Source organism: Trachemys scripta, chromosome 7, assembly GCF_013100865.1.
Source record: "Trachemys scripta elegans isolate TJP31775 chromosome 7, CAS_Tse_1.0, whole genome shotgun sequence".
Classification (NCBI taxonomy): Eukaryota; Metazoa; Chordata; order Testudines; family Emydidae; genus Trachemys; species Trachemys scripta.
Genome location: NC_048304.1, coordinates 75056367 through 75074080, shown reverse-complemented (window position 1 = coordinate 75074080; position 17714 = coordinate 75056367). Strand labels below are relative to the sequence as shown.

At 40.8% G+C, this 17714-nt stretch overlaps 1 protein-coding gene across 3 annotated transcripts in view; it reads right to left on the bottom strand.

Moving 5' to 3' along the window:
- The window catches only part of GRID1 (glutamate ionotropic receptor delta type subunit 1), an 814231-nt gene that overhangs the window by 66727 nt on the left and 729790 nt on the right, over positions 1–17714 (bottom strand). For 2 of the 3 annotated variants that reach the window (XM_034777148.1, XM_034777150.1), the window contains exons 9-12: positions 15977–16078; positions 14251–14448; positions 11901–12225; positions 9742–9880 (exon numbers count right to left, since the gene is read on the bottom strand). In XM_034777148.1, coding sequence (XP_034633039.1) covers positions 9742–9880; positions 11901–12225; positions 14251–14448; positions 15977–16078 — 764 coding nt within the window. The remainder of the gene's footprint in view (positions 1–9741; positions 9881–11900; positions 12226–14250; positions 14449–15976; positions 16079–17714) is intronic. The other variant, XM_034777149.1, reaches the window with a different exon arrangement.

The window sequence follows — 17714 nt, the reverse complement described above, 5'->3', positions numbered from 1 at the left end:
AAGAAGTGAGGTTCTTACCCACGAAAGCTTATGCTCCCAATACTTCTGTTAGTCTCAAAGGTGCCACAGGACCCTCTGTTGCTTTTTACAGATTCAGACTAACACGGCTACCCCTCTGATACTTAGTCTTTCTTCTTATTTTTGGCTTGGTCCTTAAAAATGATAGATGATGGTAATCTTTACAGTTAGGAAATGTTTGCAACTTTAAGACCTGTTCTGTCTTAACTGTCGTAGTAATCTTTATTATGCTTTCTTAATAACCTTTTTTATTAGAGTTTTTTAATGGTTCATTCACGGCACTATATCAACATCTTTACAGTAGACCAATGGAACAATAAAATGTTCTATTGGAAAAAAATTCTTCTACTGCTGCATCCTGCATTTTCTCCTCCTCTAGCAGCCAGACAGGAAAAAAAAGTATAACAGAAAAAAAGAAAAACATATAGAAGTGAGGTTACTGAGTGGAATGATTCTTGCAGTATAAAGAAACCAAATATAAATAGAACAGTGAATGGAACAATGATTAGGTGGGTGGGTAGAGCAATGAAAGATGATACAAAATGCATAAAGCAGTTCTGCTTCTGAGGTTGCAAATGAGTAGGCTATTTTAAAGAGAAAAGCAGAACTTCAAAGAAACAGAGAGGTTCCAAAGCCCAAGATTCAAACCAACCCTTTGAATATTGACTGACATATCACAAGAACTGCTGTTCTTATTAGAGTTCCACCACTCCAGTTGAGGGGAAAAAAACACGTAAAATCAAAAGATTTAGCAGGATAGCCACCGTTGTAAGCCAAAGGATCAAAAGCCCAGCTGAAGAATTGTGGCATAGTCATATCCAAATCACTGTCCTTATTTGGTCTCTAATCCAAATGTTTGTCTAAACTTAATCTGAATCTACACATTGAATCCTCAATCCATTTCAACTACAGAACTTCCCTAGAAGGTGAAGAATGAATAGACACACAAATTACAATACAGCACAGGAAATGATAGAATTCCATCAGTACTTCAGTCTTCCAACAACCTCCACTATAAACCTTCCTTTCAAATCACAGCTGGAGATGTGTAATGCATGTTTAACTTTCAGTTGTGCTCTCCAAATTTTGCACCCACAAAAATGACTCATGCTAGTGTTTGCACCCACACAGTTGCACACATGCCCAATTGGTATGAGAAGTTTGTATCCATTCCCATCTGCTGCTAAACTATGAAGATTCACAGTAGAAATAGAAATAGTGTGGAGAGCTCCTAAGAAGTTCCAAATTCTGGGGCTTCCCAGGAGCACTTCACTACTGGCGTCAACACTGAGGAAATTAAAGTGAGGCAGCAGCAGCTTTATTATATTTCTGCTTGTGGCTAGTCCTGGGATGGGGAAGGAACAGTGCTGGCACGGAGGACAGCCTAGCGTCTTTCCCCTTGAATTTCTGTGCCATGGTGTGTCAGCAGAAAAGCATTTTCAAAGAAGTTTCCTCTGAGTGCACTGGGAGTAAAAGCAAGCCATACAGAAGACTCAAAGGCAATTATTGCACTACAAGTGTTTTTCTCCTCCCCTAGTTAACTCACTTGAGTCCTGTACTCTTTTTAGCCATCTCTTTTTTATGAAGTCCTTAATCATGATGATGATGGGTTTTTTTTAATAATGCCCCCCCACATACACAAACCCTTCCTGTCAAGGTGCCTGGGGTGCTGCATAGACACATTAAAATACTGGAAAAATAAACAAAATTAACAATATAAGAAACCCAAATGAAATATTGAAAATCAAATCCAGTGGCATCAGGGAGTGAAGGGCTGCTTTCAAGCTCAAGGAGTTCCAATTCAAGGTCCCAGCCAGCGCAGATTCCTACGAGTTTTCTTGCTACCAAAAAAACATGGTAACAGTTTCACTGTTTCAGATGAAGCCTCTCTTTATTCCCCAAAACCAGCTTTTTCTCTAAGGCCATGTCTACACTACAGGGGTACCCCATAGCGTAGATGGAGACTATAGCGGCATAAGGGGTTTCTCCATTTCTGCAGGAACAACACCTGCCTGGGAGATGGTAGCTAGATCGACAGAAGCATTCTTCCATTAACTTAGCTGCATCAATACTGAGGGGTCAGTCGGCATATCTATAGCACTCAGGGTGTGGATTTTTCACACGCCTGAGTGATGTAGCTATGTTGACCTAAATTTTAAGTGTAGAACAACCCTAAGAAGTAAGCTTCTACTACCTTTTCCGCTATCTGGGATTTACAGGAAGCTCTCCTTGATTTTCTTTAATATATATATTTTCTTTTCAACGGAACTTAGAAGTCTATCTTAGGTACTTATATGGTCCCCATTACTGTAGTATCTGAGCATCTCACACTCTTTAATGCATTTATCTTCACAGCACCCCTGTGTGCTAGGGAAATACTATTAAACCTCTTGCACAGATAGAGAACTCATGCATAAAGAGGCTAAGTGATTTGTCCTAGGTCACACAAGAAATCTGCAGCAGAAGAGGAACTTCTCCCTAAACACTGGCCCATCCTTCCTATCAGCATCCTGGAAAAGCAGGCAAGCTTCTGTAAAAATTTCAGCTCTCAAAAACAAAACAGAAACCCACACCAAAAACAGGTAAACTTGGGAATTAGAGCACAAATAAAGAAACCCCAAATCATGAGATGACACAAGAAGCAATTATAACAGCAGACATAATATACTCTTCATGTGCAATCAGCAAATGAACATGTACAGATGCATTTAAAATATTCATAACGTCTGATGCAAGGACCTATTTGACAAAAGCTCTAATTTAAACTCCTTTGAATTTGCAGGCAGCCTACTTTATGCCCTAGTTTTTTTACAATGCAGTACTTAATTACCATCAGGAGGGTTCTCCTAAATCTGAGGTTTGGAATATATATGTAGCTGTTGAATTGCATGTATTTTGCTTGCTAACCAGGAGCAAAGATGGAAGTTACATCATTGCTAATTAAACTCATAATTACGTATGGCTGGCTTAGTCAGACAGCAGATCCCATGGCTGTCAGAAAACATAAACAAATCAAAGCACAATCTGTCATGTAAAAGTTTAGATCACTTTTGGTGGATTATCTCATTGGAGGGCTCCATACTTTACACACAGTTCTAAAGTTGACAATTGGAAGAGCAAAGTAGAATTGCTTAGGCCTAGCAAGAAAGAACACTTGGTATTTACCTGGGATGGTCTAGTGATCATTTGATTTTAATTGCAAGGTTCCTGTAAGATTTTTGCTCTTACATGATATGACCTTTTAGCCTTGCTCAAGGCATTTGTCTGAGAATTTCTCTAGATTTTCAAAAATGTTTAAAAATTATTCAATCAGTCCTGGTCGAACTTAGATCATTGCCTTCTCATCCCCAGCAGCACCTCCTCACTATGTGCCACAAATCTGGTTCCCCCCTCCATGTTCACCTGCTCCTCTGTCCCAACCTGCACCTTGAGGGCCTTATTTTCAGAGGCCCCCAAGCACTCACTACTCCCACTTATTTCAACTGGAGATGTGAGTGCACAGCACTTCCCAAAATCAGACTCTAAGACCTCATTGTCTTGTTGTTTTCCGCAGCATCCCCATGGTCAGTGAGATTTTAAGTGTGCACAATCATCAGTGCTCCTCAAGACATCCACCTTGCTCAGTATTGTAGATTTGGGAACAGACCAAGAAAATGGATAGCAGGGTATCAGAGTTAGGAGAAGGATGAGAAGAGTGAAGCCAAGACAGGAAAGGGGGATGTGGCGAGGGCCTTCAAAAAGTGGGGCTACAGACGGTTACAGAAGCATAAAGTGTAGTTCACCAGGAACAGGAGGATGAACAGGAAGGGCCCAGACCTTCTCCATGCTATCTACCCTGTGTTTGAGCTCCTAAAACGTAGAGAACCATCAGTGCACTTCTGGCGCTCCATATCTTGCTGCACCTCCCTCGTGTTGTCAATACGGAATCTGTGGGGAGACTGTGGAAGTGTCAGATGAAGGCAGCAGAAATGGTGGAGGTACGATGGGCAGGAGACTCTATCCAACATCCAGAATGCTGGAAAACTCCTGCAATGCATGGAAATGCCTGAGAATCTTAGGAAGTCCACATGAGGGGAGCCACGTACTTTTGGAGAAAATGCCTCTCCTAGAGGATTCATAGATTTGGATAGGGCAGAGCCCCTTTTCTTCTGGGGCTAACAGAGTCTTTTCCAGCCTCCTCTCAGATGCTGCACTGCACTCCTCACAGATGCTGGACTGCTTTCTGCCCCCCACACTGCTGCTCCTAATCTAGCTAATTTCCCTTTCTGTGGATTTTAGGGGGGGCACTGGAGCTCAAACAAGGGTCTGGCAAAACTTGTAAAGCTCATCAGTGCCATGATCTTTAAAAGCCTGCTGCCATTCTGCAGTTTCTAATCTGACATTTTAATTTAATGAATTTGCTTTCCAACAGCTCAACTTTGCTCTGGTGAACAATGACTCACTTAGATCTTTCTAACACACACCATTTGTGGTTTCTCTGAAAAGCCATTTTGTAGCCGGCATGTGGAGAACAACGAGTATTAGTAGAATGATTGACATCTGTTTATTTTCTTCCATACTTCAGCTCTCCGCTAGTCACAGATAACACGTGCCAAATTTGAAGCTGGTATTCTAGAGGGAGTTTGGGAGCAAAATCAGGCTTGTAATGAACTTAACTATGTCACAACTACTGCTGCACCATAATACTAGTTTCTCCCTTGCTGGCAATTTAACAGCTACAATACTGCACAACAAAAGACTCTTCTATGGAGAGAGAGAGATAACAGCATATATTTATTCAGAGTGTGGGGGTTCAGTTTCCTAACACGGAAAATAAATGCAGGAGGATTTAATAGTTCTCAGTTGGTGGGAAAATTGTCAACTATTATTTATGGTGCCTCAAATCTCACTATGGGAGGGAAAAAATGAAATTCAAGTATATATTTCCCTTCTAGGAAAGGCCTTATCTGGAAAAGTTCCAATGCTTAGTTTAGAAGGGAGACAAAAGTTATTTGCACTATACATTACTTTGCTGAAACCAAGTAGTAGTAAGATCTGGGAACACAGTTGCCAACTTTCACGCGGTAAATAAGCACCCCGACTTTCACAATAAGCCAAAATCAAGCTAATCCCATTTTAAAACAAGGCCAAAACAAGCCGATCCCTAAGAACCCCAACACTCTATGTGACCAAATCCTGCAGGCATGCAGTCTGGGACTGTGATGTGTCCACTGTGCACCCCTGACTATTCCCCCCCTTGCCACTGCTTTCCCATTACCTCTGCATGCCTCCCCACCCCCCGTCTCTGCTTGCCCTCTCCCCCCCACCCCTGCTTGCCAGGAGACGATAAAAAAAAAAGAAGCAACAAGCAACAAGCCAAAAACTAGCCAATAAGCAACTCACAAGCAAGTTAAGCCAAAAACAAGCCCAATTTCTGCGTTATTTTTGCAGGTTTGGCATGTCTGTCTGGGAACTTGCAGACTAGGGTCTGATGCAGCAGAAGAAACACATGGCAGAGATGAAGTTTCAGCCTCAGGGAAATCTCTCACTCTGTGGCTGGTGATGAATTAATTTTTAGAAGAAATCTCTGCCTAACTGGCTGAGGCATGGAATCATCTCCACCATATTGAAGATGAAAGAGGGCAGCCAATCTTCTGAGTACTTTTATTATTGTTTTCAGGGAAAGTGGCATTAATGTGATATTAGAAGCTTTCAATAAAAACCAAACACAAATCTTAAAAAAAAAAAAGATTCTTGGCAGAGGATAAAATCAGGTAGGGACACCGGTGGCTTTCAACCACTTTTACATTCCTCAGTGTTTAAGCTGTCTGGCCCCTAGTATAAGTTGGAGCAGCCTTCAGGCTGCTGTAAATTGTGCTTAACTACTCATAGTCATAAGGTACTCTTCTAGCAATGGGGACTTTCAAGGAATAGGACCACCCTGGCCTCACCACCTTCCCCCCACCTTCCAGGAAAGTCCCATTCACTAGGGTTTGGAGGGGTGAAGCAGAAGCTGCTGCAGGGTTCTACACCACCTACGGATTTTCCCTTGTACAACCAGAATCCTCAAAGTGGTTCAAAACAGCTATAGAAAGTGTGACAGGGCGCTATCAGTAGCACCCCAGTCACTGATATTGCTGCAACACGAGGACAGGGCCACCCGGGGGGGGAGGGGGCAAGTGGGGCAATTTGCCCCAGGCCCCGCAGGGTCCCCCACTAGAATATAGTATTCTATAGTATTGCAACTTTTTTTATGGAAGGGGGCCCCCGAAATTGCTTTGCCCCAGGCCCCCTGAATCCTCTGGGCGGCCCTGCCTGATGAAGGCCACAGGCCCAACTGGGGGCAATTATACACTTTCTATTGGGGGACTGTGAGCACCTGGGTGACAATCTGGGGCTAACAAGGTAATTAGGGTGAATATAAGGGGAGGAAACAGGATCAAGGAGCAGCTCAGAAGGAAGCTCAGGGGGTGAGGGCTGCAGGAAGCCTACGCTTTCTGTAAGCCTGTGTTGCACAGTATTACTATGTAAGAGGGGAGTAAATACACACCTGGGTGAAAGATAAACAGCCCAGTGTGTGTTTGTGACTGTGAAACCATCTGAACTGGCCAGGCAATGAGGGTCACCAGACAGCGATGGTGGCACCCTGTGACAGAAGGGCTGAGAATTTGGGCCGTCTTTCTATTAGTCACTAAATAAATGTGTAATGTCAACCTCACAAATATTATATTTCCAATTTAACATAATATTTGAATAAGTAGGGATTTTTTCTTGCTAAGGCATGAATTTAGGACTCTGTGTGTGTTGCCTTAATGACATACCAGCATTGAATTCCCAAGGTCATATCTGTTTTTTTTAATAGGATATTTTGACACACCATTCCCTGCCCCAAGGGTTAGAAGCTTCCATTGTCTGTTATCCTTCATTCAGTTTTGGAGTAAAATGGGAGGGAAGACTCACTTGACCAATGTCTGTGAAATAAGTCTATGGAGAATCAGAAAGGGCAAAACTCCAAACAACAAGCAAGTTGAAGGCCCAACATTAATTACTCTTTCCAGCATCAGGGCACGCCACAGAGTTCTGAGAGTGACCTGCTCTATTAGAGATGCACTGCAAGTGGGAAACCAATTATTGTTGTTCCCTGATCTCAGTCTCACTATTCAGGCCAGATGGAAGAACTGGCCATTTTGAGATGCTCTTTTTTAGATGAAGGATTTAAGGTCTGAAACATGCTTGTAACAACAGTCAAAACAAGGTTTTTTTTAGCAGCTAGCACTGCAAGCTCAACACAGCTTTGTTTTCAGATACCAGGTTGACTTCTGCCTTGTATATCATCACTGACCATAAGGAATCTGTTATTGAGAACTGGCAGTTGCCATTTTGTTGACAGTTGGCCATAATTACATTTCCCGGGCCATCGCTGGAAATGCACTCCGTGTCATAACTAAAGGTAAAAGGCTGATTGCTTTCTGAGGTCACAAGACAAAGTCTAATGGGCCCTGTAACTAAACTATCATTCTATAGATTTAGGTAGAGACTTTCCAAGACGCTTAGTGGATTTGAATGCCCAATTCTGATTAATTTCAATAGGAATTAGGTGTCCAAATCCCATGAGAGGTTTTGAATACTTCAGCCTTAATGACCTCTACTAACAACACAGAAAATCTGCTGTTGATTTTACCTCTCCACTGAAGTTTCTTTAATGCATCTATTGTGCTCTTGTCTTCCACTGAAATCAGAGGAGTTTTAGGAAGCACCTGATAGATTGCACAGCCAACTCCTTCTACCTACAAGAAACTGTAACATTCAGAAGTAGTTGAGTAAATCATTTTTCAAGCTCTACAGCTCATTGTTCCTGACTTGAGTTGTAACACTGATTTGCACATTGTGCTTCCACCTCAAACCCATATTACAATTGTTACCGAAGTCAGGACTGAACATTGTGGCAATTTGCAGCACTCATTGTTTACCATGGGACAAAATCTTCTTACATCTGCTGTGCCCATGAAGCATTTCCTAAAGGAGCATTCTCTGTTTGCAACATCACACCCAGACACACTATTATAGGATGTATATATCAAATGACAAGTTATGGTATAAAAGTTTTATTAACATGAGTTTGGGATGACAATATTACTCATGAGAGATTAAGTCAACTGTCATTTAGTGGCTGGACTACAGAGAGGGAAAAGGGGATATTACTGCAGCCAGTTGTGGGAGTTCTCCTTTAGTTTATGGAATAGAGGTCTCTATGTTAGGACAAGGATTCTAGTCCTACCTCTCCTTGTATGTATATGTGGGAGATATATATAGTAACTTTGTCTATTTGTAGCACAAGAATTCCTTATATTAGCACCTTTCATGGTTAGAAGAAGATCCTGTGTCCCTTCATACTATTGGGAATCTTCCATTTCCAGTGGAATAAAGCTCTCATTTCACTGATGGGCCACAGGATATCAGACCATAAACCTGTCACTGGGGAAAGACTGATGACAAATAAATTGCCTGCCTTGCACTTCATTCGCGTGTATAAGGTAGTGGCTGTAATAAGGATGTTGTTTTATTAAATGTGCATTTCTCCACATGTATGTTGGCAATATCATTGTGATAAATTACAGGGCCTTGTAATAAACTACATTTATCCTACACCTTTGTCCTCTTTCCCTTGTACTCATTCACATCTGATGAGAGTATTTCCAAGGCTCTGGGCAGTTTCTGGACAGCTGCATTTAAAAAAAAATCAACTTGCCAGGGAAATTTTTTCCTCCTAAATATGGATTAACTTCCCCAAATTACACTGGCATGATGTGCAGGGCACTTGGGGAGTTAGTCCATATTTGAGAAGAGAGAAGGAAACATTTTCCTGGCAAGTTGACCTTTTTTTTTTTTTTTTTTTTTTTTTTTTTGAATGGCAGCTGTTCAAAACTGCCCAGAGGCTTGGAAATACTCTCATCAGATGTGAATGATGGTAAGGTAAGGAGGACAAAGGTGCAGAACAAATGCAGTTTATTACAAGGGTCTGCAATCTAGCATAATGATACTGCCAACATCTGTATGGAGAAATATATATAGTTAATAAAAGAACTTCCTTACCACATCTACTACCTTAGAGTCTGATTCTGCCATCCTTTCTCCCTTACTAGCAGTACCTTACACTTCAAATAGTCATAATAAATCTGGTCTTTTGATTTTAACAGCGTGCCTATCTTTTTGTACATGGAATTTTGTGTGCATAATCGTTTTCATGCAGTACTATATAAAACTGCAGACGACAACATACACAAAATTGCATACCCAAATGATTGTGCACATAAAATTGCACATGCAAAACTAGAGGCCATATGTTGCACGATGTTTTAGAGATATAAATTTGATACCATTCTTTCAGATTTCCTCCTTTAGAACCAGAAATATTAAGACACACAAATGTAGGTAACCTAAATAGTGAGGAAGAAAACCTGCATAAGAAAATGAGTTCTCTCAGTTAGGGAGATTTGTATTTTCCTTTCAAACCAGCAAAAGTTTTCTCTTAAAGTCTAAGTGCCATGGTCTTCCCTATATAAATGTGAAAACTGCTTGGCATTTGTAGGAAAAAGAGAGAAGCAGGGAAGGAGAAATGCAGACACTGAATATAAGGAGAAAATTCCCTCAAATATTTTCCTTCTCTCAAGAATGAGCATTCAAAGGGATAATGCATATCTATGAAATTGAGGTTTCCAGCTCTGTGTAAGGAAAGGCACTTACCTGATAGGATTATCCATCCTTGATACTGTGAGAAATGCTGCTAAATTAGCTGTATAGGATGAACACACAATAAGTGTAAAGAGCCACCAACTTCCCATCACAATGCGCATAGCCACAGAATTGATAGCAGATTCACCACCTACAAATAAGCAGAGAAATTGAGGTATCACAGAAACCTACATTTAAGATCACCTACAGTACGTGTTCCATGTGTAAAATGACACTGGAAATGATCTCTATGAATTTTACTTGTTCAAACTTGCATTAACAGATCACCCCATCAATGTGTTCAAAGACCTATCTTAAGTAGGTCTGATATTTTATAAAAACATACTATCTAACTGCTCAGCATCCAGAAAGCTATGGAATACTCTGTTGTACTGGTGAGGTTTGATCCGCAACAAAAAAAATACTAAAATGTGTTAAAATCACTGGTTTGAATTAAATGTTGTAAAATTTCTACATCAACCCTCTCACTCCAATTGCCCCTCACATAGTCATAGAATAATGCTCTCAAGAAAATTCACACAGGGCCTGACCCAGAATTGTCAGGATCTAATTCACAGAATGACTTCCATAAATACAGCCAAATTAATAATTAATAATAAATAACAATAACAATAATGCAATATCACTATCTAAACATAGAGGTTAAATATTCAGAGTGTATCAAAGTAGACCTATATTATGTGTGAGGGGGTAATATAACTTTTAAACTGAGGACAACTGTTCAAACTTCTGTATGCTATTTATGCTGAATTAAATAATATGAGATTGTGGCATCAGTTACCCTAAAGTAGATTTCTCTATGACGTTTCCAGTGCAATGATGCTTGACCTTTAGTTAAAGACAAAACTCTGTTAAACAACTGATTTTTGCTAGTCCCTCTGGTGTCTGCTTACGGTAAGAAACATAAGAAAGACCACGCTGGATCAGATCAATGGTCCATCTAGACCAGTGATTGTCAAACTTTTTTTCTGGTGACCCAGTTGAAGAAAATTGTTGACGCCCATGACCCAACGGAGCTGGGGATCAGGGGTTTCGCGTGTGGGAGGGGCTCAGGGCTGGGACAGAGGATTGAGGTGCGGGGCTGAGGGGAGGGGCCAGGGATGAAGTCTTTGGGGTGCAGGAGGGGGCTCCTGGTTTTGGGGGGCTCGGGGCTGGGGCAGGGGATTGGGATATGGGAGGGGGTCAGGGCTCTGGGCTGGGGGTGCAGGCTCTGGGGTGGGGCTAGGGTTGAGGGGCTTGGGGTGCAGGAATGGGTTCCAGATTTGGGGGGGGCTGGGGGGTGGGGCAGGAGATTGGGGTGCGGGGTTGGGGCATGGGTTTACCTCAGGCGGCTCCTGGTCAGTGGCGTAGTGGGAGGGGCTAAGGCAGGCTTCCTGCCTGTCCTGGCACCACGGACCATGCTGCGCCCTGGAAGTGGCCAGCAGCAGGTCTGACTCCTAGGCAGAGGCACACAAGTGGCTCCGTGAGGCTCTCGCTACGGCCAATGGGAGTGCAGAGCTGGTGCTTGGGGCAGGGGCAGCATGCGGAACCCCGTGGCTCCCCTGCCTAGGAGCCGGACCTGCTGCTGGCCGCTTTCAAGGCGCAGTGCGGTTTCAAAACAGGTAAGGACTAGCCTGCCTTAGCTGGGCATCACCACCGACAGGACTTTTAACAGCCCAGTTGGTGGCGCTCACGAGAGCTGATGCGACCCAGTGCCTTCCATTCTGCGACCCAGTACTGAGTCATGACACGCAGTTTGAAAACCACTGATGTAGAGTAGCATTCTGACTTCCAACAGTGCCAGATGCTTCAGAGGGAATAAAGAGAACAGGATAATTATTGAATAATCCCTCCCCTATAATCCAATCCCAGCTTCTGGCAATCAGAAGTTTAGGGACACCCACAGCATGGGGTTGCATCCTTGGCCATCTTGGCTAATAGCCACTGGTTAACCTATTCTCCATGAATTTATCTAATTCGTTTTGGAACCCAGTTATACTTTTCACCTTCACAACATCCACTGGCAATGAGTTCCATAGGTTGACTGTGCATTGTGTGAAGAAGTACTTCCTTACATAGGTGCTGGAACTAGGGTTAATATAATATATGGCCTACTCTTTCATACTGAGATTGAAAAGTACTGACTGTAAGATAGTAAATGCTGACAGTACCTTGCTGAACAAAGGCCCCATACACAATCCAAATGGCACTGTGAAGCGTGGAGGAAGCAGAGGGACTGGGATGTGAAGAATTCTGTGCTCTGACTGCCTGGATACGGTTTAAAACAAATATCAAGACACCAACTACAGGGATGGCAGCTGCAATACAGGCCCACACCGCAAAATCAAAGGGAGCAAAGAGAGAGAAGATGTTGATTTTCTCTTCAGGCTTCTTGATTAGAATCCCCACTGAATAATCCATGTACCGCTTGCTGAAGTCCACAACACTTTCCCGTTCCGGTGTTATAGTGATAGCCGAGATTGCCAAATCTGCTCTCTGCAAGAGAAATGCGACAGGTCATATTTCTTCCTGCCCCTAGCAAGCACATTGCTTAGATTGGGCAGATTTGGACAATAAGAGAAGTTCCGAAGTAGCCAATGGTTTACGTATTTCATTGATTTCTTTCTCTCATCTAATTTTAAATTGAAGTCTAGTTCAATGCATAAAAAGCAGTAGAACCATTTCAATTTATTGAGAGAAATTAATACAATAAAAATATGTACTAGTTGAAGGTGGAGTACTGAAATGTACCCTGTGAAATTACTGTATAACAAAGAGCATCTAACTGTCTCACAGATGGGAATTTACTTAACCTTTCTGTCTCACTTTCCTCATCTACAGAATGGAGGCTAATAATCCTAGCTCTTACCTAACTGGGGCATTATGAAGATTAATGAAAGAGTCACCATCAATATAAAAATCACACTCTGCATGAACACTTCTTTTTATCTACTTTTGTTACAAATAACTTCTGCAATTACTCTAACTGAAAGAGATTAATGGGAAACAGAAACCCTACTGTATTCCCCCCCCCCATCCCCTTTGTTTATTTTGTGTATTTGGCAGTACTTTATGTATAGTTAGATTTCACGGTTTTCTCTGTACAGTCTATCAGTTTCCCATATTCATACAAGATTGTCATGCAACAACCAGAGAGACTGGTTTGTTTGTTTGTTTGTTAAAAAAGGATTAGGACAATGTGATTCTACAGCCATAAACATTGGAAGAAGGTTTCAGGGACAGTTTACCTCCTGAAACTATTTTAAACTCATTGTTTAAGTGAATAGATTTCATGTTAACAGTCATGCTGGCAAACTTTGTGGAAGATAAACATTTTATTTGAAATTAATTTAAAAAAAAAAAGTTTAAAACATATTTTCTGTTTCCTAACTTCCCTTTTGGGAAAGAACTCAGAGGAGAGGCTGATATAAAGCTTATTGAAATCAATGGAAAGACTAGTAACAGAAATACCGTAAGTACTCAATAGCTCACAAAAAAGCCTGATCTCATGGGACCTCTAACCAGATTTCCAAATTAATTAAATTCAGAAAAGTTGGGATAAATTTAGAATAAATATGAAAATATCTAATGTTTACCTAATGCCCGATGTAATGAATAAAGATTTTAGATATATATTTATTAGAGCTGTTCACTGAACTTGCATTTTGCTTAAATTTTCATCTCAAGCATCCTTTTTCCAGTAATACTAAATAATGACAAACATTTTACTTTCAGTTAAAACATATACTGCAGCAGAGCAAACTCCTGTGCAAAGAATATTTTGCACCATTGGATATTAATTCCTCTAAATGTCCTTGCACTACATTGATGTTGATTGTTCCATGTTAGAAGCTATGTGCATCTCCAAGAAAACACATTTCATTTCCTCTAGGGATTCTTGGCTATGATCAGTTGTCAGTTATTTCAGTGGTGTTCAACTGTGCTCTTCCTGATTTATACGGGTTTAACTAAAAAAAGAATCTGGTCCTCCAAGTGTTATCTGACTATCATCTTGAGACCAGCTTTCCATTCTTCTTCAAAATGTTTCTGTACAATGCATCCATTGGAATCAAATAGTTGATCATTATAAAACCATATTGCTATAAAGCAGGTGACCCAAAGGAAGTTTAACAGAGTTAGAAATGAAGTTGTAGTAGCTTTGAATTAGTGGCAAAGATATAAGAGAAAGTCCTCTAATGAGAATGGAAGTAGAATACATATTTTGGTATCTATTTTCCATATGGTAAATATGCATAGTCTATTTTTACATGAGCATAGCTTACATTGACATTGGGAGTAACTTGCTATCACTGACAGAATAATATACTCTAGAGTCTTTGTTTTGTGGAGATGGGCCAAAAACACAAACATTTGGATCAGGATCCAAACTTCAGGAATGTTTAGAATTGGGGGTTTTGATTCTGACTCATCCCTTGTATTTTACTGGGGAGGATTTCACTACACCCTTTAAAAAAAGTTAGCTGTACTCTGCTTGGAGATCTCTGTTTCTGCTCTCTGTACCTTGTTAATAAGTTCTCCAATCATGCCGTTCCAAGAGCTGTTATGGAGCTGGTGTCCATACTTGCCATCAGGAGATTGATAAATCTCATACTTGAAGCCCAGATTCTTGGCAAGTGCATCCAAAACGTCAATGGAAAATCCTTTATAGCGCTTCGGTTGCCCAAGTATGTTCTCTGCCACCATCACAAAAGGCTCTTCCTGAGAAAAAAAATAACATCTAAACTAATATTTAAAGAAGTTTTTTTGAAATGCCTAAAAAAATGGATGTAACTCTCATCAACCCAGTACTATTGTTGGTTTTTAGAATACTGAGGTTGTCCAGCCCAGAATAATGTAGTTTTATAGATTTTTTTGCATAAGGTAACGAACGTATCATCTACCCAGGGCACACACTGAAATAATAACTAGAAAATACTTTGATTATTTTTACATTATTTAGCATTATGACCAGTCCAAGAATAGTTCTTACAGGGATTGTCCCCTGAAGTGCTTTTAGAGTTAGCAAAATGCATTTTGGAAATCGTGCAATAGGGAATCCTGCAGGGCGATGGTGTTTCAGTCTGACAGAGACTGTGTGCTCAATTGCCAAGGGAATGCCAGCTCTACTGATTTTACAGCCATTGCTGTTGGCCATGTCTGCAAACTGGTGCTGACATCCTCTCCGGATGGAGCTGCTCACCTCCCACAAAGCGGGGAGATATGATCACAGCCTTTACTAGCTAGAGGGAAGAAAGATAAAAACAGATGGAAAGAAAACTGTCCTAATGATCTCCTACAGTTCTCCAGATCTTTCTAATGCACTTTGATCTAGGAGAAGAGAGAAAATACACATAGAAAAATAAGTAAGTTAAGAAGCATGCATTATTTACATAGCCAACTATAGTATTTTTCAACCAGAGGATGACATTATTATAATGAAGAACTGGTGTGGGCATATGGTTTTGGTAAAGAAGAAAAACATAATGAGGTCACCATGTTCAGCATATTAAGTAGTTATAAAGTAACTGCTCCCTTAAAAATATATATTTTTAGTGGCTTAGCCAAGCAGAAAATTAATGAACTACCCTTTTATCTCTGGAAACAAGTTCAAATCCTAATTTATTCCCAATGTAGCTTTTAGCTAACTGGAGCTCCAGTACCTTCTAAGTTACTAGTGGGAAGTGGCCCTATACCATCACATAACGTGACAAGATTAGAAGACCTCTCCAAGGAAGCCCAGGAGTCTTTCTAAAAGAGATACTTTAGCTCAACAAGCAATTATGGACTTAATGAAAGAATCGCTTGATGAAATTCTATGGCCTGCATTATGCAGGAGGTGAGAATAGATGATCACAATGTTCCTGACTGGCCTTAAAATCTAGTAATCAGTACAGGAAAATGTTACAGGTTAGGGTAAGGAGCACTGTGCAGAGGACCAGTACAAGTCCCACGCAGTGTATTGGTCACGTGCACAGAGGTGAATTTCAGCCTGGGTGACTGTTTGAGACTAGCACACAGTCTCAGTATGCAATTCTCTAAACTCCTGATTTTAATGAGCATCAACAAAGTCACACAAAAACAGAAAAGTCCTCCATCTCTCTTCTCTTGCTTATGCAGCTGGTCAGCCCAAGTAGATGACACAGAATTAAAAGAGATAATGAAAAATTACGGGAGGGAACAACCAAATATCCTATCACAGCATTTTTATTTTGAGTATTTTGTCTCCTGAACTCAAATAGGATCATACCAAGACAGTCACCACTTTCAGTGTCAGTCCTTGTAAGTCACTGCCCAGACGCCGTTCTTGTAGGCTGCCATTCAGTCCCTTTTCAGAGTCCCATGTTGCCAACTACAAATAGAAATAATACAGTGAGTCTGAAGGCAATATTAGGCATGTACATTTTTAACATTTACCTAAAATACTTTAACAGCAATTTGACTGAATGGTTATATTCAAAAACAGTAGAGAGTAAAAAAGGGGAGGGGCGGGAGAGAATGAGGCATTTTTGCTCCCCATTAGTGTCTGGATAATGATGAGTGAAATTTAAGAGGATAAAAATGCCCAAGTACTTTGGCTGAATGTGTTTTCTTCAATACATCTCACAATAACTCTGCTTTGTTATCTACAGTACTTGTCATATCATTTCACCTAAGTCACTTTGACAAGACTTTTCTTTTTGGCAAGTTTCTATTGCCTCATCATCAGCAAGATTACCTGTGGTCTCACCACTGCTCCCTCTCTGTTCTCATTCTCTGCCTATATTTCAACCCATTCCCCACTGCTCATCAAGTGCAGTTCCCTTCTCTGGTGCACAACCCTGTATCTCATCAATAAGTAGTAAATGCTTGATATTGTTGGCATCATAAGGAATGGACTCCCCTTCCATCTATATGAGAATGGCTCTTCAGCTCCTATCTGAAGACTTATTTCCTCTCCTTGACCTAGAACTCCCTACCCTCTCGCTAATAAAACAATCACATCCATTTCTCTCAAATGCCAAGGTTGCTAAAGATCAAATATCTCCTAAGCTTTAAAATAAGTTATAAACCTGGTGTATGCACCCTGCTTAACCCCAGCCCTGCAATATTTATTGATGCTACTTTTGTCAGTATATCTAAATGCATTAGTTTTCAATTAAATATGATGCAGCACATCAAACTAAATTGTACTGCATTTTCTGACAAGAAGTCTAATGTGGTAGTCCGCCTCAGAAGACCTATTGGATTTTTCACAGTGAATACTCTCTCTTTAGTCAGTAGCAGACTGTTCCTTTTACCCTAGAATGGATTCCATGAAATTGTTTTGTTTTGGACGGAAATAAGTGATATTGAGGTCAAATCTCTTGTGTTTGTCATCAGCCCTTCACTTAGAGATATGTAGGCCAGTATTTATGCTGCTAGCTGTAGGCATACCCCTTAGAAATTAAATGTAGGCCAGAGAACACTAAAATGTGGCTTCTTCCAGTTGGGTATCCTTAGTGTGAAGAATCAAACCTTTCCTGAGAAGGAATGTATTTTGCTGATAATGCCTCTGGTTCAGAGTCCTACGAGACTTACTTCTGTTACTTTAATTTTATCATTCACCCCCCAAAAGTTGGACCAACACTCAACAAATAATGGGGGACCACATAACAAATCCTCAGCCAGAGCTTTGGATACAGTGAGTACATAAAAATGATAATCTCACAGATCCATCTTAGTTTGATGATTGGTTGGTCATAGGAATGAAATGGGCACTAGAGTTATTGTAGGTTTCACAACAATATTCACATACCTATGAAAACTGGGTACAGTATAGGAAAGTCAGGAATTAGGCTACATCTATTTTAACACATCTGAGAGTGCTAAGAGGTGGGAGATATAGGTAGTTTCAAAAGCTACAATGACCCAAACTTGAATGCTCTCACACTGCTATGTCATTTTGGAAATATCACCCTCTGGGTGAAGTAGTAATTCCACTGGGATAGTCTCCTATGAACACCTAC